Raw genomic sequence first — 21,187 nt, 5'->3', positions numbered from 1 at the left:
CATAGTCACTTCAAAATGGAAAACTTAGATGTATTTTTGTGTATACAAATATATACACACACACACACATCTTTTTAAAAATCGGGTTTCTTTCAATTAACATATTTATTTCTTTACCCAGGTGCTTTTTTTGAAAAGACGACTCTGAAAAACTTCCAGCAGTTGGATTTGGCAGGAAATTGTGTGAGCAGTGATGGATGGCTTGCCTTCATGAGTGTATTTGAGAATCTTAAGCAATTAGTATTTTTTGACTTCAGTACTGAAGGATTTTTACCAGATGCAGCATTAGTCAGAAAACTTAGCCATGTGTTATCCAAGTTAACTTTTTTGCAAGAAGCTAGGCTTATTGGATGGCAATTTGATGATGATGATGTCAGTGTTATTAAAGGTGCTTTTAAACTAGTAATTGCTTAAATAAAGGGTACCCTAAGCCAATGAGCATTTTAGATCCTTTATTTTCAGCTTGATGGTTTAAAAATCTTGCAAAAGGAGCCAAAGACGATGAGGAAGTGGAAGGGAGTTTAATTTGTTACATGTAAGCTTTGTGTCTCATCCCTCCAACTGGTATTATCAGTAACTTGAAGAAGTCTTGTTCATATTTGGGTTACTCTCAGCCCCAGGAATACTGGGTCACAAAAATTGATATACTGTGTGCATATTTATTTAGTACTGTGCTGGGTATGTAAGAAACTCAACAAATTTTGCCAAATATGATATTTAAATTACCGATAAATATCTATTAAATAAACAAACCAAAATTATCTAAAACTTCATATATGCTCTTTAATTCAAACAATATAAATCAAACAACGTGGAATGTAACTTTCTCATTTAGAAGCAGATCAGACTCCCAAAAAAGAGCAGCGTTCTTGAGTCAAACAAAAACTGGTAATTTACAAGCAGCTAAATCAGAGGCTTGAAAATTAGGTCTTCTCCCAGTAGCTGGAATATTCATTGTATGTAATTCCAACTGTGATTTCAAAAACTAAGAAAGGAAAAATGTATCTCATTCTTTTGTACCCCACAGAAGCAAAGAATACCCTGCCCTAATTTTTTTCTACCTCCCCCACAAAGAAAAAAGTCTAAGAAAAATCTTTCTAATCTACAGATTTAAGTCGAGGCAAATCTGAAAAACAAAATGTAAGTGGTATTAGCCTGTGATTCACCTTTCGTTTTCATGGCACCTCAAATTAATGGCTTGGGTGTTGGTGTAGGCAACACTTGGCCTGTGTGTTGAGGTAGTCACTAGACAGAAATTCTGGGCACAAGATTTGTTTAGTAATGGGGCACATATTCTGCAGATTAAGTCATAAAGTTTTTGAGGTATTATTTTACAAATAAACAAATTCACTGCTCTCCCTAATTTTACAAATAAGAAAGCTCAGAGAAGTTAAATGACTAACTTGACCCTAGTTACAAACTACTGACATAGCATCTTGCCTCCTGGCTAGTGTTTTCCATAATGTATTGATTTTTAAAAGCAGGGTTAATCACACTCCATTGAGCTTGATTACAAACCATGGGCCAAGCACTGAAATGATTTTTCCTTCTTTGTCTAGCTTCCAGAGGTGCTGTGATAGGATTTACCAGTAAGGCTGCTCTATACAGGCCTGTGCTGGTCATGTTTCTTGGAGCTTGGCAACTAAGACGTCACTTCTAATAACACACAGGCCAACATCACCTGCAACAGTTGGCATTACTGATTTTCAGCAAGAAGGGCCAGTTCCTTCACAACCCACAGGTCACTGAGTGTCCTTTCTCAAGTAGTACAGGTATTAAAGCACCTTTGGTGGGACAGCTGTGCAGGTGCTGCCTCTGAATGAGTGTTGAGGAAGCACGCCTAGAACCTCACACAGAGCTGTGGTTGGTAACTGAACACTTTTTAAAATCCCATGGGGATGGAGAAGACATGTATGGGGTAGCAGCACATACTTTTTGTTTTGCAGTGTTAGGGATGGAACCCAGGGCCTGTGCATGCTAGGCAAGCACTCAACTACCAAGCTACATCCCCAAGTCCCAGGAAATACCTCTTAATTATCACTCAGCATATGGCAGTACTTCAGATTTCATGTTATGACCCAAATTCACAGTTAGATGAGGTCAGTGGAGGAAAAATCACCCAGTAACAGGAGACCAATAGGCATAGAAATAGTTGGAGAACAACCGAAAAAGGACAAGAAAAGGTTGCCTCATGACATTTTACAAGCTTTCATTTACTCCAGTAGTCAAGGTAGTCTGGGATCTTTTCTTCATTGGGTCAAGTGGCCAAACAGGGTTGCAGATGTCAAAGACAATGAATCACTCTTCACTAAGCAAAAGGTATTTAGAACATGCTGACTTTTTACCACAAATGACTACAATTCTGCTTGACAGAGATGGTTTCTTGAATGTCTGCGATTCCACTCTAAAGAAAGGATTTTGAAGTGTTGTCCTTACTTAAAAGAGAATAAGTTGACCGAAGAAATTGTTGCAAATTCTACTAAAACAAAATTCTTGTCTATATAGCTGGTTGATACCTGGGAAGGTTATAAATCTCCAGCTCTGGATTCCAGAAAACTTTAATCTATTCTCAAAATGCTTTTTCAAAACCACAATTATAGAACACATAATAAAACAAAACAAAAAGAAGCCTTGCAGGTAATGTGTGAGTGCTACTTGTTATACTTTTTGAAAGAAATACTGGCCACATTGGAAAGTCTTTAAAATCTGCATTTGGAAAATGACCAAAAAAAATTATATAATCTACATAATTCTCACACTGTTCATCACAGTTAACAATTCACTATCTTTATCTTTAGCAAAGAAAAACAAAAAAAGCCAGAAACTGCTCACTGCAGACTTGACAATACTGTATTCTATAATCGAAGTTCCATTATACTTCTACAAAATGATATAATATATAGTCAAATTCCTTAGGCAAATTTGAAAAGATATCAAATTCCATATGATGTCTGGAATTCCAAATATTTGGAGTAACATGTTTGACATATTTTGTTAATAAAATGAGAAATTTAAAGTAAACCAATTAAAATTTGTTAAAGAGATAAATATTATTATGTCAGTATTTGATTAAATATAATATAGAAAACTGTGATTCTTTCACTGCATTTCACCAAAGGTTTGATATTCACTGAACCAATTACAACACTGGGCACTATGGATTATTTACAAATGTGTTAAAACTTATAAATGATGAGAAAAACTTTAACAAAACTCTGGATTCAAAAATTTAAATTGTGCTACATAGTAGAACGTATCCCAAAATTTCTGATAAAAATTTTTGCTTACTTTATAAGATATAATTCAGGAAGACCTCAAAGAAAAAATGTAGCAAGTAAGTTTGGAAAAGCTATAAAAGAGCCTTTTACTTTTCAAATGGCATTTTTGTCCTTTCCTAAAATGTATATTATTTAAGAAGCATGTTTATAAATTTCACTAAAGAAAATATTGTCTTCTTAGTAAAGTGATAGATCCACTCCATGAAGTGGCTCTCTTATAAAGGTAGGGTCGTATCACATTGTAGTCAGCTACAAAACCAAGGATAGCAAAATTCAAATTTAGAGAAACACGCTTTCTAAAGGAAGTCTATTTAAAGACTATAACATTTACAAGGATCTCACTGCCACAAAACATTTTACAAAAATATAGTTTATAGGTTTCATGAAATGTGAACAAGCCTACGATTCTCTAACATTTCGTGTAAATGATTGAACAGTCAATGCAAAGTTGAATTACTAAATATATTGGAAGCCTAGGAGTCAATATTCTTCATAAAAATAAGTTAGAGTACATCATGGTCTTGGTTGTCCAATTCTATTGTTATTTCCATATCTACTTGGTATATTTGTAAAACCAGTCCTGAATCCTTGGGTGGCTCCCATTCCTGGAACTCCAAGTCCTTGATTAAGCATACTGCTATAGGGTGTGTGTCCATGATTAAGACCCAAACCATAGGGCCTTGTTTGTGTGTTTAGAAGAATAACAGGACTCACATTTTTTCCAGGGGTATTAAACGAAAATTCTGGAGGTGGACTACTATGTTTAGCTGGAGTTGATGTGACAGGGTTCGAATCATCAGTACTCTTTAAGAGAGGCATTGGAATTATGTGATGGTCTGAAAAGTTTAGGACATTGGCTGCAACAGTCCCAGACAGTAAGGCAGGCCTGATCCAATCATCCTTGAAAATTTGAACAGTCAGAGTAGATACAAGAGTATACAGCCTGTTGGTGACATGAGCAAGAACCATTTGTTCATTTGCATCTCGTCGAATTCTTACATGCACTGATCCAGCCTAAAAGGGGCAAAATCATAAGAGAACACTTAGAATTATATTATTGAAAATTCCATTAGAAATAAACAATTTACTTATGATTTGGTCAGTTCTTGGAAAATTCTTTAAAATAAGAGAAAGCATAATGTCTTGCTATTTCTGGAAGACTACTTACTGATAATTATTATGTAAAAGTTGAAGAAATAATTTCTGACTATTTAAAATATAAAAAATTCAGTTAAGACAAAGATAGGTATAAGTTAAGACACATGGCAGAAAAAAATAAAGTATATGAAAACATGGTGTATGGGAACAACAGGTAAGTATTAATTCCAACTGGAGAAGACTTCGAAAGAAGACTGCATTTGACCTAGGGATGATTAAATGGAATTTCAAAAAGTGGAGAAAGGAATTTGGTGCTGAGGGAAGAGCAATTAAAATACATGGCATACCTATTAAGAATAAGCAATATTGTAATTTATACTAATATATAAAGAAGTACAAACATTTTGAGGGGCAGAAGAAGGAACGATAAGAAGAAAGAGAAGGGGCTGGGGCTGCAGCTCAGTGGCAGAGCACTTGCCCAGCATGTGAGGCAATGGGTTCAATCCTTAGCATCACATAAAAATAAACAAATAAGATAAAGGCATTCTGTCCATCTACAAATATAAAACATTTTTAAAAAAAAGAAGAAAAGAGAAGGAGGGGGGAAGATATGTAGGCAATACATTAAAAAGTTAGGCTAATACATGGCTCTAAAAATGATAAAGAAGTTCTGATTTAATAGCATTCAAATAGAAGTGAAATAATCTGAGTTTGGAAAAAATGCAGGTATGGACGACTGGTAACCAGGTAGGAAATGAGTGAAACAGTCTAGGTTTGAAATGAGGAGAGCTGAGCTACAACAAAAATAGTGGGATCAGAGAGGAACAGATGGATTAGTCACACTCCAGAGGTAGAAGTGAGAAGACCTGATACCACCTGGTACTAATAGATGAAGGAGATGGACTCATCTGAGATGATCTCAAGGTTTCTATCCTAGATACTAGAAGGATAGAGAGCCATAGGCATTACATTTATTAACATGAAAAGGTGTTTATCACGCATTATATTTTTCAAGTAAATAATAAAATGTAGGTATAACAATGATCTTATTTTGGTTAAAACACATGACAAACAGAAAAATATCAAGAAAAGCAATTATCTCTATATGGCAAAATTATTAAGGATTTCTATTCTTTGTGACTTACAAGTTACAAGTTTTTAGTTTTCTAATAGCTATTATTTGCCAAATAAAAATATGTAATGAATAAAATTAAATAAAATGTCCAGCAAACATGCTTTGTTGATTTGTAGATAAAGTCAGCTTTAAAGTAATTTTTAAAGTTATTACAAAACATAAACTGTACATAATTAGCATCTAATTACAATGTGTGTGAATCTATGACTTGAAACATTAATTATAGAATACTAATAAAAAAGCTATTGTCAACCATAACATAAAAAAAACCTTATATTCCTTTAACATGACTTGTAGTTAATTACTTTTAAGTAAGACAGGCTATGTATATAAATCAAGTCATCTTTGCGCTGGGGTTGTGCTCAGCAGTAGAGCACTCACTTCACATGTGCAAGACCCTGGGTTCAATCCTCAATACCACATAAAATAAATAAGTGAAATAAAGATATTGTGTCCAACTACAACTAAAAAATAAATATTAAAAAAATAAATCAAGTCATCTTTAATTCTCTCTTTTCTTTGACACTATCATTTTGTGGTTTGACATGGAATGCAAAGTAATCAAAACAAATGAAAAACCATTCCAGGATATGAGCTTGAACAGTTTCCTATGAGTTTGTTACATGTGTTAATATAAGGTTTTTGTTACATGCATTTTAGGCAGCTTAAAAGCCTGTTAATTTCCTGGGTCTTACTGAGGGACTATGTAGGTAGGTATGGTTTCTAGATAATAAAATTCTGAATAGTTTAGATGACTATATTCTTTGTGTTCATAAGCCATCCAGCTTAAGAAACATTTGTCTACTTATTTATTAATATGGTCAGTATAATTAAAAGAATGGTTAAAAATGAGCTGCAGAACTGGAGGAATATAAGTTGGTAGAAGGCATTTTGCACCAAAAAACAAAAAACGTGATTATTTTCTTACAAAAATCACTTCTAAAAATTAATCTTAAGGAATAATAACAGATATGTGTAAAGATCATTCCACCAAATGTTCATCCCATCCTGTTTAGGAAAAAATAGAAAACCATCTAAATGTCCATTTGGGGATTGATATAATAAAATATGGCATATGTATATAATGTAAAATTGCAACTACTAAAAATTATGTTGGGATTCTTGGAAGATGGCAGTGGTTTTTGAAATCCCCAAATATCCTTGCAAAAATAGAAAAGCTAAGACAACAAAACTGAAAATCTATGAACAACATTGATCAAAACAACTTAAGGGCTGGGAGCTAGGGTTGTAGCTTAGTGGTTGAGTGCTTGCCTTGCATGCATGAGGCACTGGGTTTGATCCTCGGTGCCACTAAATAAAAAAATAAATAAATGAATAAGATATTGTGTCCATCACAACTAAAAAAAAATGTTTAAAAAAACAAACAAAAATTTAAGGGCTGTGGTTGGCTTGGCAGTAAAAGCATTGCCTAGCATGTGTGAGGCAATGAGTCTGATCCTCTGCACCATAAAAAACAAACAAACAAACAAACAAATAAATAAATGTGTTTGTGTTCATTTACAACTAAAAAGAAAACAAAAGCAAAACCAAAAAAACTACCAAACTTAATAACATTGGTACCCCTATGAAGTTACAAATATAATCGGTAAAACCTGCAAGGCATCAGAATCTGTGCAGGAGGAACAAAAGGAAGTAACAGGACACCTGACTGACCTAAAAACCCAGAAGCAGCTAAATGGCACTTAACAGAAATCTAGGACAGTCAATCTGAAAAAGGTAGCTGAAACCAGGAGGGGCTTCCCACATCTCAATCCTGGGTGAGTTCACTGGCTCTGCCATAAGTCTGAAGAGCTGTAGGAGCCTGAGCCCTGTGAGCTCTCAAGTAGCCATGCAAAGCTCCCTTCTAGGACAAAGCCCAACAATAAGTAGAAACAACTGGGAAGAGAATCCAATTGAGTAGCCCAGCAGAGACAAAGGATAAAGGAGATTCAGAAGTAGAAGAGTTAGGAGGAAAAACTCAACAAAACAAAAACGTTCACTTTATAAAATCATCAAAAAAGGGAGCTCAAACTCATGATTTTATATGAACTATTAAACCAGTCCTAATTATAAAACACAGGAAAGCTAATTTCTCATAAAGATGGACAACAGAAAAGAATCAAGGTCAAAAATCACATAAAATTACTATAAGAAAAAAAATGTAAAAGAGATTATAAAAGATGATCAGAAAGACATTAGTATGAGGGCTAGGGTTGCGACTCAGTGGTAGAGTGCTTGCCTAGTATGTGTGAGGAGGCACTGGGTTCAATCCTCAGCACAACATGAAAAATAAATAAAATGAAGTGTGTATACACACACACACACACACACACACACACACACACACACACATATATAAAATACGTAACTATGAATGAGGTAAAAACTATTACCTGCTTTTTCAAAATAAGTCAAAAGGCATGAAACAAGAACATGAATCAGAATTACAAAAATGTGGAAATGAGATGACAGCTAAAATACAAGGAAAAACAAAATCATTCCAGAAATGAAGATTAGTACTAGAACAAAATGAAAAAATAAGTAAGTATACCTTAAGAAAAAAAAGTCAAAAAAAAGAAAAATTTTTTAAATTGAAAAAAAATTAAAAGATGATAAGGATTTTGGAGAAAATAACAAATATGAAAGAAAGGCAAAGCCCCAACATGCATAGAACAGGAATTCTGGAAGAAAGAAACCAAAGCAAGAAAACAGAACACATATTAAGAACTATACTTAAAGAAAATATTGTTTAAAATTTTTTTGAAATAGCATTCATCAGAGGATACACTATACCTGAAATAACTGACACAGAATGAGCAATACCAAGATCGATCGATCTATCTATCTACCTACCTACCCACTGATCTATCTATCTATTTTAGTTTTGAGGATGGAACCTAGGCATGTTAAGCACAAGCTCTACCACTGAGCAATACTCCTAGACCCTTTAAAGAAAAAAAGCTGGGGGACATCCAGGCAAAAAGATAGTCACCTATACAAGGAAAAACAAAGACTGTCATTTGGATTTGTCCAGCAGTGCTTTATGCCAGAGGTAGATGAGGTAATGTATTTAAGAAACTCAAGAAAACAAACTCCACTAGTGATTTTATATCCAACCAACTGATTTTCAAGTATAGTGTCTACAAACTTTTCAACATTTAAAAATATTGCTCTCATTAGCCCTTTCTGAAGAGTTTATCAGAGAATAAGTTTTAGATATCTGAAGTGACTAGAGAGGGGAAGAGTGGGTAGAGGCAGAGGTGACGCAGCTATTTTTCCACTGAGTGCATAAATCTGACACTAAAGATTACAAATTTGGTTGATAATCTGAATTGTTGGACCAGCTCTGATCTGCCCACTTCTGGAATTTATGTCATGTTAGAAAAATAAAACCCACTTTGCTTTTTTAAAAATTATACTGTAGAAGAGTATTTAAGGACATAGAAAACTTTATGATGTAATAAGTAGGCTGAAGGAAATCTGGACCCCCTCCTACTGTCTCCCCACACTATAAGGAAAAGCCTGCGTAAGAATTTTAGCTGTCTTGCTCCAGTACTAAATCCCAGTCTCCTAAATATTGGCAGGCAACACAAAGTTTGTGGATGTAAATAACCAGGTTTCAGGGTTTTAAAGATACCTTTTTTTAAAAAATTTTTTTTTGTAGTTGGACACAACAACTTTATTTTATTTATTTATTTATTTTATGTGGTGCTGAGGATTGAACCCAGGGCCTTGCACGTGTGAGGCGAGTGCTCTACTGCTGAGCCACAACTCCAGCCCCTTAAAGATATCTTAATAAAAATCCTACCAAAAAAATAGTGAAAAGGGCAAATTATAAAACAGAATGGTCTCATTTGCTAAGGAGAACCAGTTTAACTATAAACACCAAAATTTCAACAGCAGTTTTCTCTACATAATAGGGTGATTTAAATTTTAGGGGGAGGATATGTTTTTGTATTTTTCTGGTCATCCTGACACAGGAATGAAACCATGCCATAATAAAATTTCTCTGGTATTGAGGTCCAAACTGGATAAGAAAATATGGAATTTTAGCTGGGCATAGTGGTGCCTGCTGTTATCTCAGCTACTTGGGAGGCTGAGACAGGTAGATTCCAAGTTCAAGGCCAGCCTGAACCACTTATTGAGATCCTGTCTCAAAAAAAAAAAAAAAAAAAAAAAAGTCGTTGAGGGTGGGGTAGGGTGGTAACTGGAGATGTAGCTCAGTGATTGAGGGGTTGAGCCTGGGTTCAAAAAGACAAAAGGAAGTATGGACTTTTATGATGAAGCAAGTTGTGTTACTGCAACTCTTTAACATGCTCAGCAAAATCTACAGAATTAGAACTATGGTTAAAAAGACATAATTGTATTTTTTACTTTTGCAACATTCTTATATTAAGGAAACACTGACTATGGACTTGTCTTTTCTGGACAGTCCAGTATTAAGATCAGCAGTAGTTTGAAGGTTAAAAAAATAAATTAATTAATTAATCTCAGGTAGGTAACTGAATCCAAATTTGGATTTGAAATGGAAATCAAAAGCCCTATAAAAATTCTAAAAAAAAACCTTTTTCAGTTTTAGAAATTAAAAACTATGTTTTAAATTATATTTTAAGTAATAAGTAGAAAACATACCAATGAACCAAATCCTAGGGTCCAAAAATGTTCATTTCGGACTTCTAAAACTCCATCCAAGGTAGAAACCTAATCAAAACCAGAAATAGGTTATGAGAGTTATCTGCATTTGACATATGAAACACATTTCAGTCGCATTATGGACTTAATCTAAACTTAGAATATTATGGTGAGCCCTGCACAAGGTCACTCAGCCAACAGAAGTACTAAGCCACCCAAGACACCTTTTTTTTTGCACCAGGAATTGAACCCAGGAACACTTAACCACTGAGCCATATTCCAAGCTCTTTTTTATATTTGATTTTGAGAATATAATTTTCTCACTAAGTTGCTTAGGGCCTCACTAAGTTATTGAGGCTGGCTTTGAACTCAGAACCCTTCTGCCTTAGCCTCCCAAGTTACTGAGATCACAGGCATGCACCACTGTACCCAGTAAGACACCATTCTTTTTTTTTTTTGGTACAGGGGATTGAACTCAGCAGCACTTAACCACTGAGCCACATCCCCAGCCCAATTTTGTATTTTATTTAAAGACAAGGTTTCATTGAGTTGCTTAGCATCTCACTTTAGCTGAGGCTGGCTTTGAACTTAGGATCTTCTGCCTCAGCCTCCGGAGCCGCTGAGATTACAGGTGTACACCACCTCGCCCGGCAAGATAAACATTCTTGATTGCACAGTACTGCCCCAATCCTTCTAGAGTCAAATCATGACTACTAAGTCTTATTCTCCCCTCACTTCAATAGCATATGCTTCTTTTAATTATACCTACATGGCACATATTTATATTTAGCATTTGTGTATTAGTTTTTTTTGATCTTCTCAATCATTCCTTCCCTGGATTTCCTTATAACAAATCTCCATACAACACAAAATATTATTTGAATGTAGGCTGTCAGGAAATTCCTGGGCCAGACATAAAATGTGTGGCTTATAAGTACAGTAGCACAGAAGGCATATCCAGTGTCAATTTCATAAGCTGAGACATGGACAGCTATGTTAGAAGAAGTGACCTTTGTGATACCAACAACCAGGAGTTTAGAATAGTACCAAGATAATTCACCTATCTTATGTCTTTATTAGGAAGCAGGCTGAAATTTATAACAATAGAAAGTCTAAAGTCTAGATCAAGATGTCAGGTGAAGTAATTAACAGATAAAAGTAGACTCTGTGTTTATAAAATTCTAGATTTGAATAAAGAGTCAGAAAAAAATCACAGCATTTATAAAATTAATCAGGTGGTCTTTAGATCATTACCTTCCACACTTATTTAAAGTGAATTTGTCTTCCATACTGAGCAACTCCTCAATTTATTTTCCATTTTTGCTACTATGTTCTGACTCTGTTACTACAAAGAACACAAACTCTCCTAGAGTAAGATTTTAGGTAGGTTTCAATAAAATATTGTATGCACCCACCCTTTCAATTCCTAACATAAATTAAAATGATTTTATTTATCATTCAATCTTACCTCTCTGATAAGTTTATCCAACTGACCAATAACATGGGGTGGTGTTGTCTGGGGGAAAAAATAAAATATGAATAGCCTATGGAGAAAAATAATTTTGTAACCATGGTCCTGAAATCCCTCCATTTGGATTTTTTAAAACTCAATTAGCATATCCATCACCTCATAGCTTTTTTTTAAATCTTATTTTGATATCTTTATTTATTTTTATGTGGTGCTGAGGATGGAACCCAGTGCCTCACACATGCTAGGCAAGCGCTCTGCCACTGAGCTACAGCCCCAGCCCCCTCCATATGAATTTTAAACCCATCTTTGGTTTTCACATGTGCCCTATCGTGATTTTAAAAAGTAAGGTTTCAACTGGCTCACTAATAGAACAACATCACTAATTGGTCCATACTCATAATGTTATCTCACAAAGAAGAGAAGCTGCTATTGCTAGAACCAAATAAAGCTCAAAGAACCAACCAAGCAATAAAAAGTCTTCAAGAAATGGTTTGAAAAGTAACATTTCGTAAGTGCATAGGACTCTGCAATTCTTCTTCGTCTTTTTTTTTTTTTTTTTTGGCACTGGGAATTGAACCCAAGGGCATTTTATCACTGATCTATATTCCCTGCCCTTTTTATTTATTTTGAGACAGTGTCTCACTAAGTTGCTTAGGGCCTTGTTAAGTTGCTGAAGCTGGCCTTGGACCTGAAATCTTTCTGCATGAGTCACTGATATTATAGGTGTGCACCAGCATGCCTGGCTTAACGTTAAAATTGTGATCTTCTTGCCTAGGCTCTCAATTTGCTAGGGTACAGCTGTGTCTGGCTTATCCTATTGTTATTACTGCTTATAGAGATGGAGTGACTGCCCATAAATTTAAAAAGAAAAAGACATGAAGGTAAGAGACAGAAGGAAGAGCATTGCTTACATACCTATCTAGCCCTAAGAAACTGTTCACCTTTCTAGTTTGAGTCTTGTTTAATGTGTTTCTACTGTTTTAAAAAGTAGAAATTCATCATATTTACATCTGAAATTTATTTACATCTCAATGATCCAAAGACAGGAAATAAGAAAAAAAATCATAACCAGATTATATAACAGCTAAGACCTATTTACTGAGGGAAAAAAGATAATCCCCAATTTTTTTTTTTTTTTTTTTTTTTTAGGAAACATTACCCAAGGCAAATAATTTTAAGTTCATGATTGCATGTCACAGAAGCACAGGAGGATTTTCACCTACTTTATGGACTGATGAAATCCCACCTGGTTCTTACTATATGGATTTCAGAAAGTATTGTTTGACTTAATTGCTAACAGAGCCCTCTAGTTAATAAAATTTTCATAATAAATCATTTTTTTCCTATAAAATTTTTAGCAACCAGAGTTTCAATTGGTAGAACATGGGTAAACATGCATATTCCAAAAACCTTACCTGGAGTAGCACTTTTCCACTGTACACGCTCATGGGATACATGGTACCAAATGTCATCAGGGCAATGGCTATTGCAGACGCGGTGTCCACAGCAAAGTAATTACTGAAAAGAAAAAAAATTCCAAATCTTAAATGTATGCTTCACTAGGCATCTCACAATTCAATCTACTGACCACTAATTATTTAAGGCAAGAGAATGTTTCTTATCACAAATGGCCCCTACTGACAAAGGAGCACCTTAAAGGAGAAAAAAAGTTTCTATCTAGAGTCCCTTCCTGTTAAATTACAGCAGAAAAACAACTAATAATTGTGCTAATTCATGCAGAGAAAGGATAAGAAAAAATGTAAGCATTTACTCACTACATATATTTCAATCTACTTGTCAACTAGAAAGATTTCAAATATATTTGCTTGAGATACACAAATAAAAAACTTCAACTAGTAATTTCTGATATAGAGAGACTAATGGAGTCCTCAATGATTCTATCAATTTTCCTGTAAACAATAATTGTTTTGATAAAAAATTTTCAAAATTTTCGGGAGTCTGTTATAGCAATGCTGTGGATAAAGAACAACATCTCATGAACAATTCAGACTTTGTTGAAATTCTATTAAGAAGACAAAACGAAATGTCAATGGTTACAAGATGGTCTTGTCCTTTTAACTTTTTGCTATATGCTGGGGCTAGAAACACAAATAAGGCATCTCCACCTTAGAAAGAGCAGGAATACACATATGAAAAACATGAAGTACTTTGTGTATTAAAATAAAAGTTTCTACATGGTGTCATGGATGTTCAAAGGAGTGAATGATGCAGCTACTGTGGTGGGGATGATCCAGAAAGTCTAATTATGAAAAAAGAGGTAAGTCTTCAAAGACAAGTAAAATAAGCAGGGGGGAAATATTCAAAACAGTAAAAGCAGCATTTAAAAGAGCATTAAAACCCTGATACAGCAATGAAACCACGAACAATGTGGTATAGGCACATGGGTGGCTAGATAGGTTGGCAGGAGCTTGCCTGTATAGGACTCTATGCTAACAACTTAAAAAAAAAAAAAAAAAAAACTTGTGGTGGTGCTGGGGATGGAATCATACTCTACTATTGAGCTACATCCCCAGCCCTTTTTCCTCTTTTTATTTTGAGACAGGGTTCTGCTAAGTTACCCAGGCTGGCTTTTATGATCCTCCTACCTCATTCCCAGAGTTGTTGGGTTTATAGGTGTGTAGCACTGTTCCTGGTAACAACTTTGAATTTTTACCAATATACAAAGGAGAGGGGTTTAAGGTGGAAAAACACTATGTCTAGATTAGTAATTCTGAATAATCATGTTAGTAGTAAAATAGACAATAACAGGTGATGGATGAGAATTAAAATTAGAAGTCTAGAAGACTGTAACTTCATATCATGTACAATCACAAAAATGCAAAGTTATAATTCATGTATGTGTGATTTGTCAAAATACATTCTATTGTTACGTATAACTCAAAAGAACAAATTTTAAAAAAGAAGTTTAGAAGAGTATTCTAATTAAGTCAAGGTAATGATGACAAAGGCCTTAATTGGGTCAGGAATAGGAAAGAGAAGACAGTAAAAAATAAAGAAAAGACTAAATAGGACTTGGATACCAATTAGAATTTATTTGTAGAGGAGGGAAAGGGGAGAAGGGAAGAAAAGCAGGTATTTGAGAATGCACTGGACTGGGTGAAGTGGTACATGCCTGTAATCCCAGCTACTTGGTAGGCTAAGGCAGGAGGATCACAAGTTTGAGGTTAGCCTTGGCAATTAAGCAAGACTCCGTCTCACAAAAAAATATAAAAAAATAAAAAGGGCAGAAGATGTACTGAGAATTCACCTAGTACCACAAAAAAACATAAAACAAACAAACAAACAAAATACCATGTGATCCAGCAATTCCATTTCTGAGTATATACTCCCAAGAATTCCTATGTTCATAGTGGCATTATTTATAGTAGCCAAAAAAAAAAAATAGAAATAATCCAAATGTCCACTGATGGATGAATGAGGAAAAGAAAATGTGGTATGCACATCAAAATGTTATTCAGACTTAAAAGGGAGGAAATTCTGACACATGCTACAACATGAATGAACCTTAAAAACATTATACTGTGTAAAATATGCCATTTACAAAAAGACAAATACTGAATGATTCTATCTATATGAGGGAGGTAGTTAAGAGTAATCAAAATCAGAAACACAAACTAGAATGGTGGTTGCTAGGGACAGTGGGTAAGGGAAGACTGAAGTTATTGTTTATTGGACACACTTACAGTGAAGGGATGATGAAAAAGTTCTGCAGATGGACAGTTGTGATGACTGCAGAAAAATATGAATGTACTTAAAGCCAATGAACCATATATGTCAAAATAGTTATGCATTATGTTGTGCATCTTTTAACACAATTTTTAAAAAAGAATCTATTGGAATAGAAGATAATAGTATTCACTGAGGGTGGGAAATAAAAGAAAAAGCAGCTTCAGCAACAGGGGAAACCAGTGAGGCAGACATGAATAGAAGCCAGGAAGATAAGCCTACTGGACTTCAATAGAGATCTAGGCTAGAAATAAAGATCTTGAAATCCTTGGAGGTAATAAATAAAAACAAGTAATTGTAGATCAGCTTTAGGAGAGCAAAAAAACAAGAATAATACAATTCAGGAAAGATTCTAATAAACACCAATATTTAAAGGGCAAGAGAATCAAAGGATTATGTCAAAATGTTAAAAGAGCGGTAATATCTATTTCCTAAAAGGCTTTAAAAAAATTGCTTCACACCTACTTCCTCTTCTCCCTCTCTCAGCAATAGCAGCTGTAGCTTAGATCTCTCTTACTGTCCTCTTCTGTTCACTCATCAGGTCAGCAGTGGGGAATTTAAATCGTTTTCCAGTCTGCATTATAGATTGTTGTGAGAAATACTTATCAAGCCCAATTCCCTTAATTTTTCAGATGAAGACACTTGATGACAAGACTTGACCATAGTTACATAGGTCATTAGCAAAAATGCTAGAAACCTGACTCCAATCCATCCTGCAGATGCTCTTAAATGCCAGGCCCTAGGAATCTAAACACTTGATGGCAATAAAAAAATACTTACTTAATTTCAATTAGCATGTATGTAATACAAAGAGCAAATGCTCCAGCAAGATCAATCAAAACAAATGGATTCATTCGGGGAAGGAAGATACTGCTAAGTCCCGGAATAATTCCACACAAGCTATGAAAAAACAGAGTATTCATTAGCAAAATTCATATAATACTGATGAAAACCTTGCAAAAAATAACTTGTATTTTATGATATTTCTTCAGGGAGGGTACTGGGGTGCTTCAGCACTGAACTACATTACATCTCCAATCCTTTTTATTTTATTGAGACACAGTCTTACAAGGTTGCTGAGGGTTCTGCTAAGTTGCTAAGGCTGGCCTCAAACTTGTGATCCTCTGGCCTCACCCTCCTGAGTCCCTGGGATAATAGGCATACACCACTGTACCCAGATTGATAACTTATATTTTAGTTCAAATAATATACCTCGTAAAGAAAACACAAAGGATTTGGAAACAAAACTTCTATATAATCAAATAAAAAGAAAAGGGAGAGGACTGGGGATGTGGCTCAAGCGGTATCAGGCTCGCCTGGCATGTGTGCAGCTTGGGTTCGATCCTCAGTACCACATACAAACAAAGATGTTGTGTCTGCCGAGAACTGGAGAATAAATGTTAAAAAATTCTCTCTCTTTCGCTCTCTCTCTCTCACTCTCTCTTTAAAAATAAAAAAGGGAGAATAAGAATCAAATATGTGAGATTCATGCTCTAATCTCAGCAATAAATAATGTTAAGTCCCCATGATAGATGTATTTCTTTTTTTAATATATATATTAATATTTAATATATATTAAATATTAATATTTAATATATATATTAAATATTAATATTTAATATATATATTTTAGTTTTAGGTGGACACAATATCTTTATTTTACATTTATGACGTGCTGAGGATGGAACCTAGTGCCTCACACATGCTAGGCAAGCACTCTACCACTGAGCCACAACCCCAGCCCTGATAGATGCATTTCTTGTGAATATTTAAAAAATTATGGATATCATGAAACTTGATGCCATCTTACCTTCGACTAAGATCTGCAACATGCTCTTGAAGCCAACTTGTACTAGCAGCTTTAAGAAGAAAATACTTGTTATCTATATAGAAGAATAAACTGTTTCTAGAAATACTTTTTATCCTTTTAAAAGTAAGTTCAACAGTGACTGCATAAAATTACAAAAGAAAATCCTACTCCCCAAATTTATGGGAAACTGCATTTCCATCTAGTGAAAATAAAACATAGATTAACCTTTTTAGAAGTAAATTTGGTTATATGTATCAAAGCCTTTTAAAAAAATTATGAACTAGGGGTGTAGCTTAGTGATAGAGTGCTTGCGAGGCATGCACAAGGCCCAGAGTTCAATTTCCAGAACTGTTAAAAAATTTTTTATTTTTAATCTAGTTCAACTTCTTTGGGAATTTATCTTAAAGGAAAAAATAGAAATGCAGTCCAGGAATATGATATAGAAAGGTGATTACAGAATTATTTATAAAATGAAAATTAGGAGACAGAATACTATGCAAGTACTCAAATATCACTTGTTTAAAGAGTATTTAATGAGATTCTGAAGACATACTGTTCTGACATAGTTAAGCAATATTAAGATATAATTTTAATAAAAATTCCAGGCATAAAATTGCAAATGAGTACAATTCTAAGTATGCAAAATAACTGTATGTGTACAAAGAGAAAAAGTGAAAGGAATAAAATAGAAATGTTAACAGATGTTATCTCTGAATATGAAATTGTGTACAATACAGTTTCATAACACGAGGCTGTTTAAATGTGAATGGACATTTATTTTTTTATTATTATTTTTTTTAGTTGCCAATGGGCTTAGTTTATTTATATGTGGTACTGAGAATCAAACTCAATGCCTCACACATGCTAGGCAAGTGCTCTACCACAGCCACAACCCTTGCTGCTTTCTTTTCTTGATTGTCCCATTGTTTAAGTTAGAAAGACCTAAAAAAACTCTTGTCTATATCTACTTCTGTATGCTTCAAAGTGTGGGTTTTTTTTTTTTTTTTTTTGGTCCCCAGTCCCTCTTATTTTGAGACAGGGTCTCACTAAGTTGCATAGGGCCTCAAAAAGTTGCTGAGGCTGGACTGGAACTTGTGATCCTCCTGTCTCAGCCTCCTGAGACCCTAGCATACAGGTGTATGCCAAAGCACTTTTTTCCCCCTCGTGCTGGGCATGGAACCCTGGATTTTGTGCATGTTAGACAAGTGCTCTACCACTGAGCTATACCTCCAGACCCACATATCTGCTTTCGTTTTGACCTCACTACATCACTTAGTGTTTAACACTACGGGTTAGTAGAATTTCAAAACTTGCAAAATTTTGAAAATTGCCAATAATTAGCACTACTAAAGTGAAAAACCAATCTGAACTTGTAAAAACTTCAAAATAAAATAATATTTCAAAAGAAATAATTCTGTGCTACTTTGAAATATATGTCAAAGGAAAATTCTTAGAACTTATTTCTTTACAAAATACAATTGTTTCCAATTAGCAAACCAACTATTCTACGTATAATGCTTCCTAAAAAGGCATACAATAGATTTTTCTTAGGTAGATTACACATCTAAAATCTCATAGTATTTGGTAAATGTAATTTTTCATCACATAACATTTAATACATACATCAGTTCTATTTTTAAATAATACTTTATTTTAAAGCTTAAGTTACTGAGGTTTTGTGTTTTTTTTAAATTTTTTTTTAGTTGTTGACGAACCTTTATCTTATTCATTTATTTATATGCGGTGCTGAGAATCAAACCCAGTACCTCACACATGTGAGGTGAGTGCTCTACCACTGATTCACAACCCCAGCCCAAGATTTTGTTTGATGATTGTCTGCTTGAAGAAGACTTGAGAACCTTTGAGGTAATTCTCCCTTCTCTTCAGAATATACTTTCTTGTTGATTTAAGAGTTAATGAAACAAAGAAAAGACCTGTTTTAATGAGAAATTATTTGGATTTTTAAAATTAATAGTAAATAAAAAACATACCTTCAGAGACATAAGCAAATGGTTTATTCCGAATAGAAAGCATGGTGAACAGGTTGAAAGAAAGAGCCACAAAAGTACCAACTAATAATCTTCCCCTAAAAAGAACAACAGTAACATATTCACCTTTATTTTTCTTGGAAATATTAATTTACAATTTCAGAGTGTAGAAAGACTAAGAGAAGGCAAGATAAGAATAGTCTGCTTCAGTGGTTTGGTATTTCTGGAGCCAAAATCTGAATATGCCTACATAATCCATGTCCTGTCTACTATCTTACCTAGGACATAAAAGGAATCAGAAGTAACAATATCTTTTTAAAATTTTTAAAATTTTTTTGGTACTGGGGATTGAATTCAGAGGCACTCGACCACTGAGCCACCATCACCAGCCCTATTTTGTATTTTATTTGGAGACAGGGTTTTACTGAGTTGCTTAGCACCTCACTGTTACTGAGGCTGGCTTTGAACTCTCAATCCTTCTGCCTCAGCCTCCCAAGCTGCTGGAATTACAGGCGTGTGCTACCATGCCTGGCCCAACAATATATTTTTAAAATATAATTAATATTTATATAAGTATTATAATTTATATAAATACTAATGGTATTTGGTTTACAATCAATGGACAAATCAAACATTTGAATTAATTGATCAGAATAAGTAAGGCCCATACAGTTGGCAACTATATAGGTGATTAAGTACAATATTTAGGTGGTCATATTTGAACTTACAGAAGACTAGAGAGAACCGGCTTAGTGTGCTGACTTGAATCTGTAAATAATAAAGGATTTGAAACCAAACAGACACACCTTCCTGCAGTATTAAAACATCTAGGGCTTGGGAAGAACAGGTCAAGGGTGAAAAGTAAGAGTCATGGGATTTTGTTTTTGAAATGCCTGTGAAAATGTATATTGTCACACTCTAAACTACTGATATTAGATAATGTAACTGTTATTGAATAATACATCATTGTAATGAAACTTAATAGTAGATTATATATATTATGTAAACAATGGAGTCTCACGTGTGGATCTCGGGCTGCTCCAAAAAGCGTTCTGCACTAAAAGAAAGAAAAATTTATTAAATAAGTCCTATAAATTATAGAACTAAAAAGCTATATTGAATATATAAGTAGTACACCTGAAAGTTCACAGAATCTTTTATTATTAGTAGTAGTAGTAGTAGTAACAGTAATAGTAGTAGTACCTAGGGGCATTTAACCACATCTCCAGCCCTTTTTTAAAAACAGTTTTTAAAATTTTGAATCATGTTTGTCTCAGGGCCTTGCTAAATTACTGAGGCTGGCTTTGAACTTGCAATCCTCCTGCCTCAGCCTCCCAAGTGACTGGGGATTACAGATGTGCACCACCGTGCCCAGCTTCACAATCTTTTAACATTATCATCAACTATTGTGAGCAGTGTTGTAGCACAGAGACTCACAAATTATCCTTAATATGTAATGTCAATCTTTCTCTACCAATCCTGATTCAATAGGTTTGTAATAAACATCAAGAAATGTTTGACTAAGGTGGGGTTGCGGCTCAGTGGTAGAATGCTTGCCTAGCATGCATGAGACTGAGTTTCGTCCCAGCACCACATTAAAAAAAAAAAGAAAAGAAAAAGAAAGAAGGAAATGTTTGACTAGCTGAGCATGGTGTTGCTTGGAAGACTGAGGCAGAAAGAGTGTGTGTTCAAAGCCACCCTCAGCAAAAGCAAGGAACTAAGCAACTGACCTTATCTCTTAAAAAAAAAAAAAAAAGGGCTGGGGATGTGGCTCAGTGGTCAAGTGCCCCTGAGCTCAATCCCAAGTATCCCTTCCCCTCAAAAAAGAAATGTTTGACTGAATCTCTTTCTTTTATTAATCCTCGCCATGACTGAATTTAGTAACAATGAAGAAATACAGAAACTAAGTGAAAAACAATGGAAAAAAGTTTCAAAGAAGAAGAAATTGTAGTACTAAGCACTTCTAGCACTTCTTGTCTTAATTTGCATATCCTTCAAACTAAATGTGTCTCAATGGATTCTTTCATG

At 34.5% G+C, this 21,187-nt stretch overlaps 2 protein-coding genes across 4 annotated transcripts in view; one reads left to right on the top strand and one right to left on the bottom strand.

Moving 5' to 3' along the window:
- Nucleotides 1-436, top strand: part of Nlrc4 (NLR family CARD domain containing 4) — a 44,438-nt gene extending 44,002 nt beyond the window's left edge. Inside the window, exon 9 of the mRNA XM_077791737.1 lies at nucleotides 122-436. Within this exon, the coding sequence (XP_077647863.1) occupies nucleotides 122-414 (293 nt within the window). The 3' untranslated portion in view covers nucleotides 415-436. The remainder of the gene's footprint in view (nucleotides 1-121) is intronic.
- Nucleotides 437-787: 351 nt separating this feature from the next.
- The window catches only part of Slc30a6 (solute carrier family 30 member 6), a 47,887-nt gene continuing 27,487 nt past the window's right edge, over nucleotides 788-21,187 (bottom strand). For 2 of the 3 annotated variants that reach the window (XM_026406736.2, XM_026406876.2), the window contains 8 exons: nucleotides 20,181-20,216; nucleotides 19,163-19,257; nucleotides 17,172-17,220; nucleotides 16,142-16,261; nucleotides 13,030-13,132; nucleotides 11,612-11,659; nucleotides 10,144-10,212; nucleotides 788-4,292 (listed from right to left, as the gene is read on the bottom strand). In XM_026406736.2, the coding sequence (XP_026262521.1) occupies nucleotides 3,792-4,292; nucleotides 10,144-10,212; nucleotides 11,612-11,659; nucleotides 13,030-13,132; nucleotides 16,142-16,261; nucleotides 17,172-17,220; nucleotides 19,163-19,257; nucleotides 20,181-20,216 (1,021 nt within the window). In that variant the 3' untranslated portion in view covers nucleotides 788-3,791. The remainder of the gene's footprint in view (nucleotides 4,293-10,143; nucleotides 10,213-11,611; nucleotides 11,660-13,029; nucleotides 13,133-16,141; nucleotides 16,262-17,171; nucleotides 17,221-19,162; nucleotides 19,258-20,180; nucleotides 20,217-21,187) is intronic. The other variant, XM_026406812.2, reaches the window with a different exon arrangement.

Source organism: Urocitellus parryii, chromosome 12 (genome assembly GCF_045843805.1).
Source record: "Urocitellus parryii isolate mUroPar1 chromosome 12, mUroPar1.hap1, whole genome shotgun sequence".
In the NCBI taxonomy this organism is placed as follows: domain Eukaryota; kingdom Metazoa; phylum Chordata; class Mammalia; order Rodentia; family Sciuridae; genus Urocitellus; species Urocitellus parryii.
Note: the sequence above shows the minus strand (reverse complement) of the source record. Positions and strands in the feature narration are given on the sequence as shown.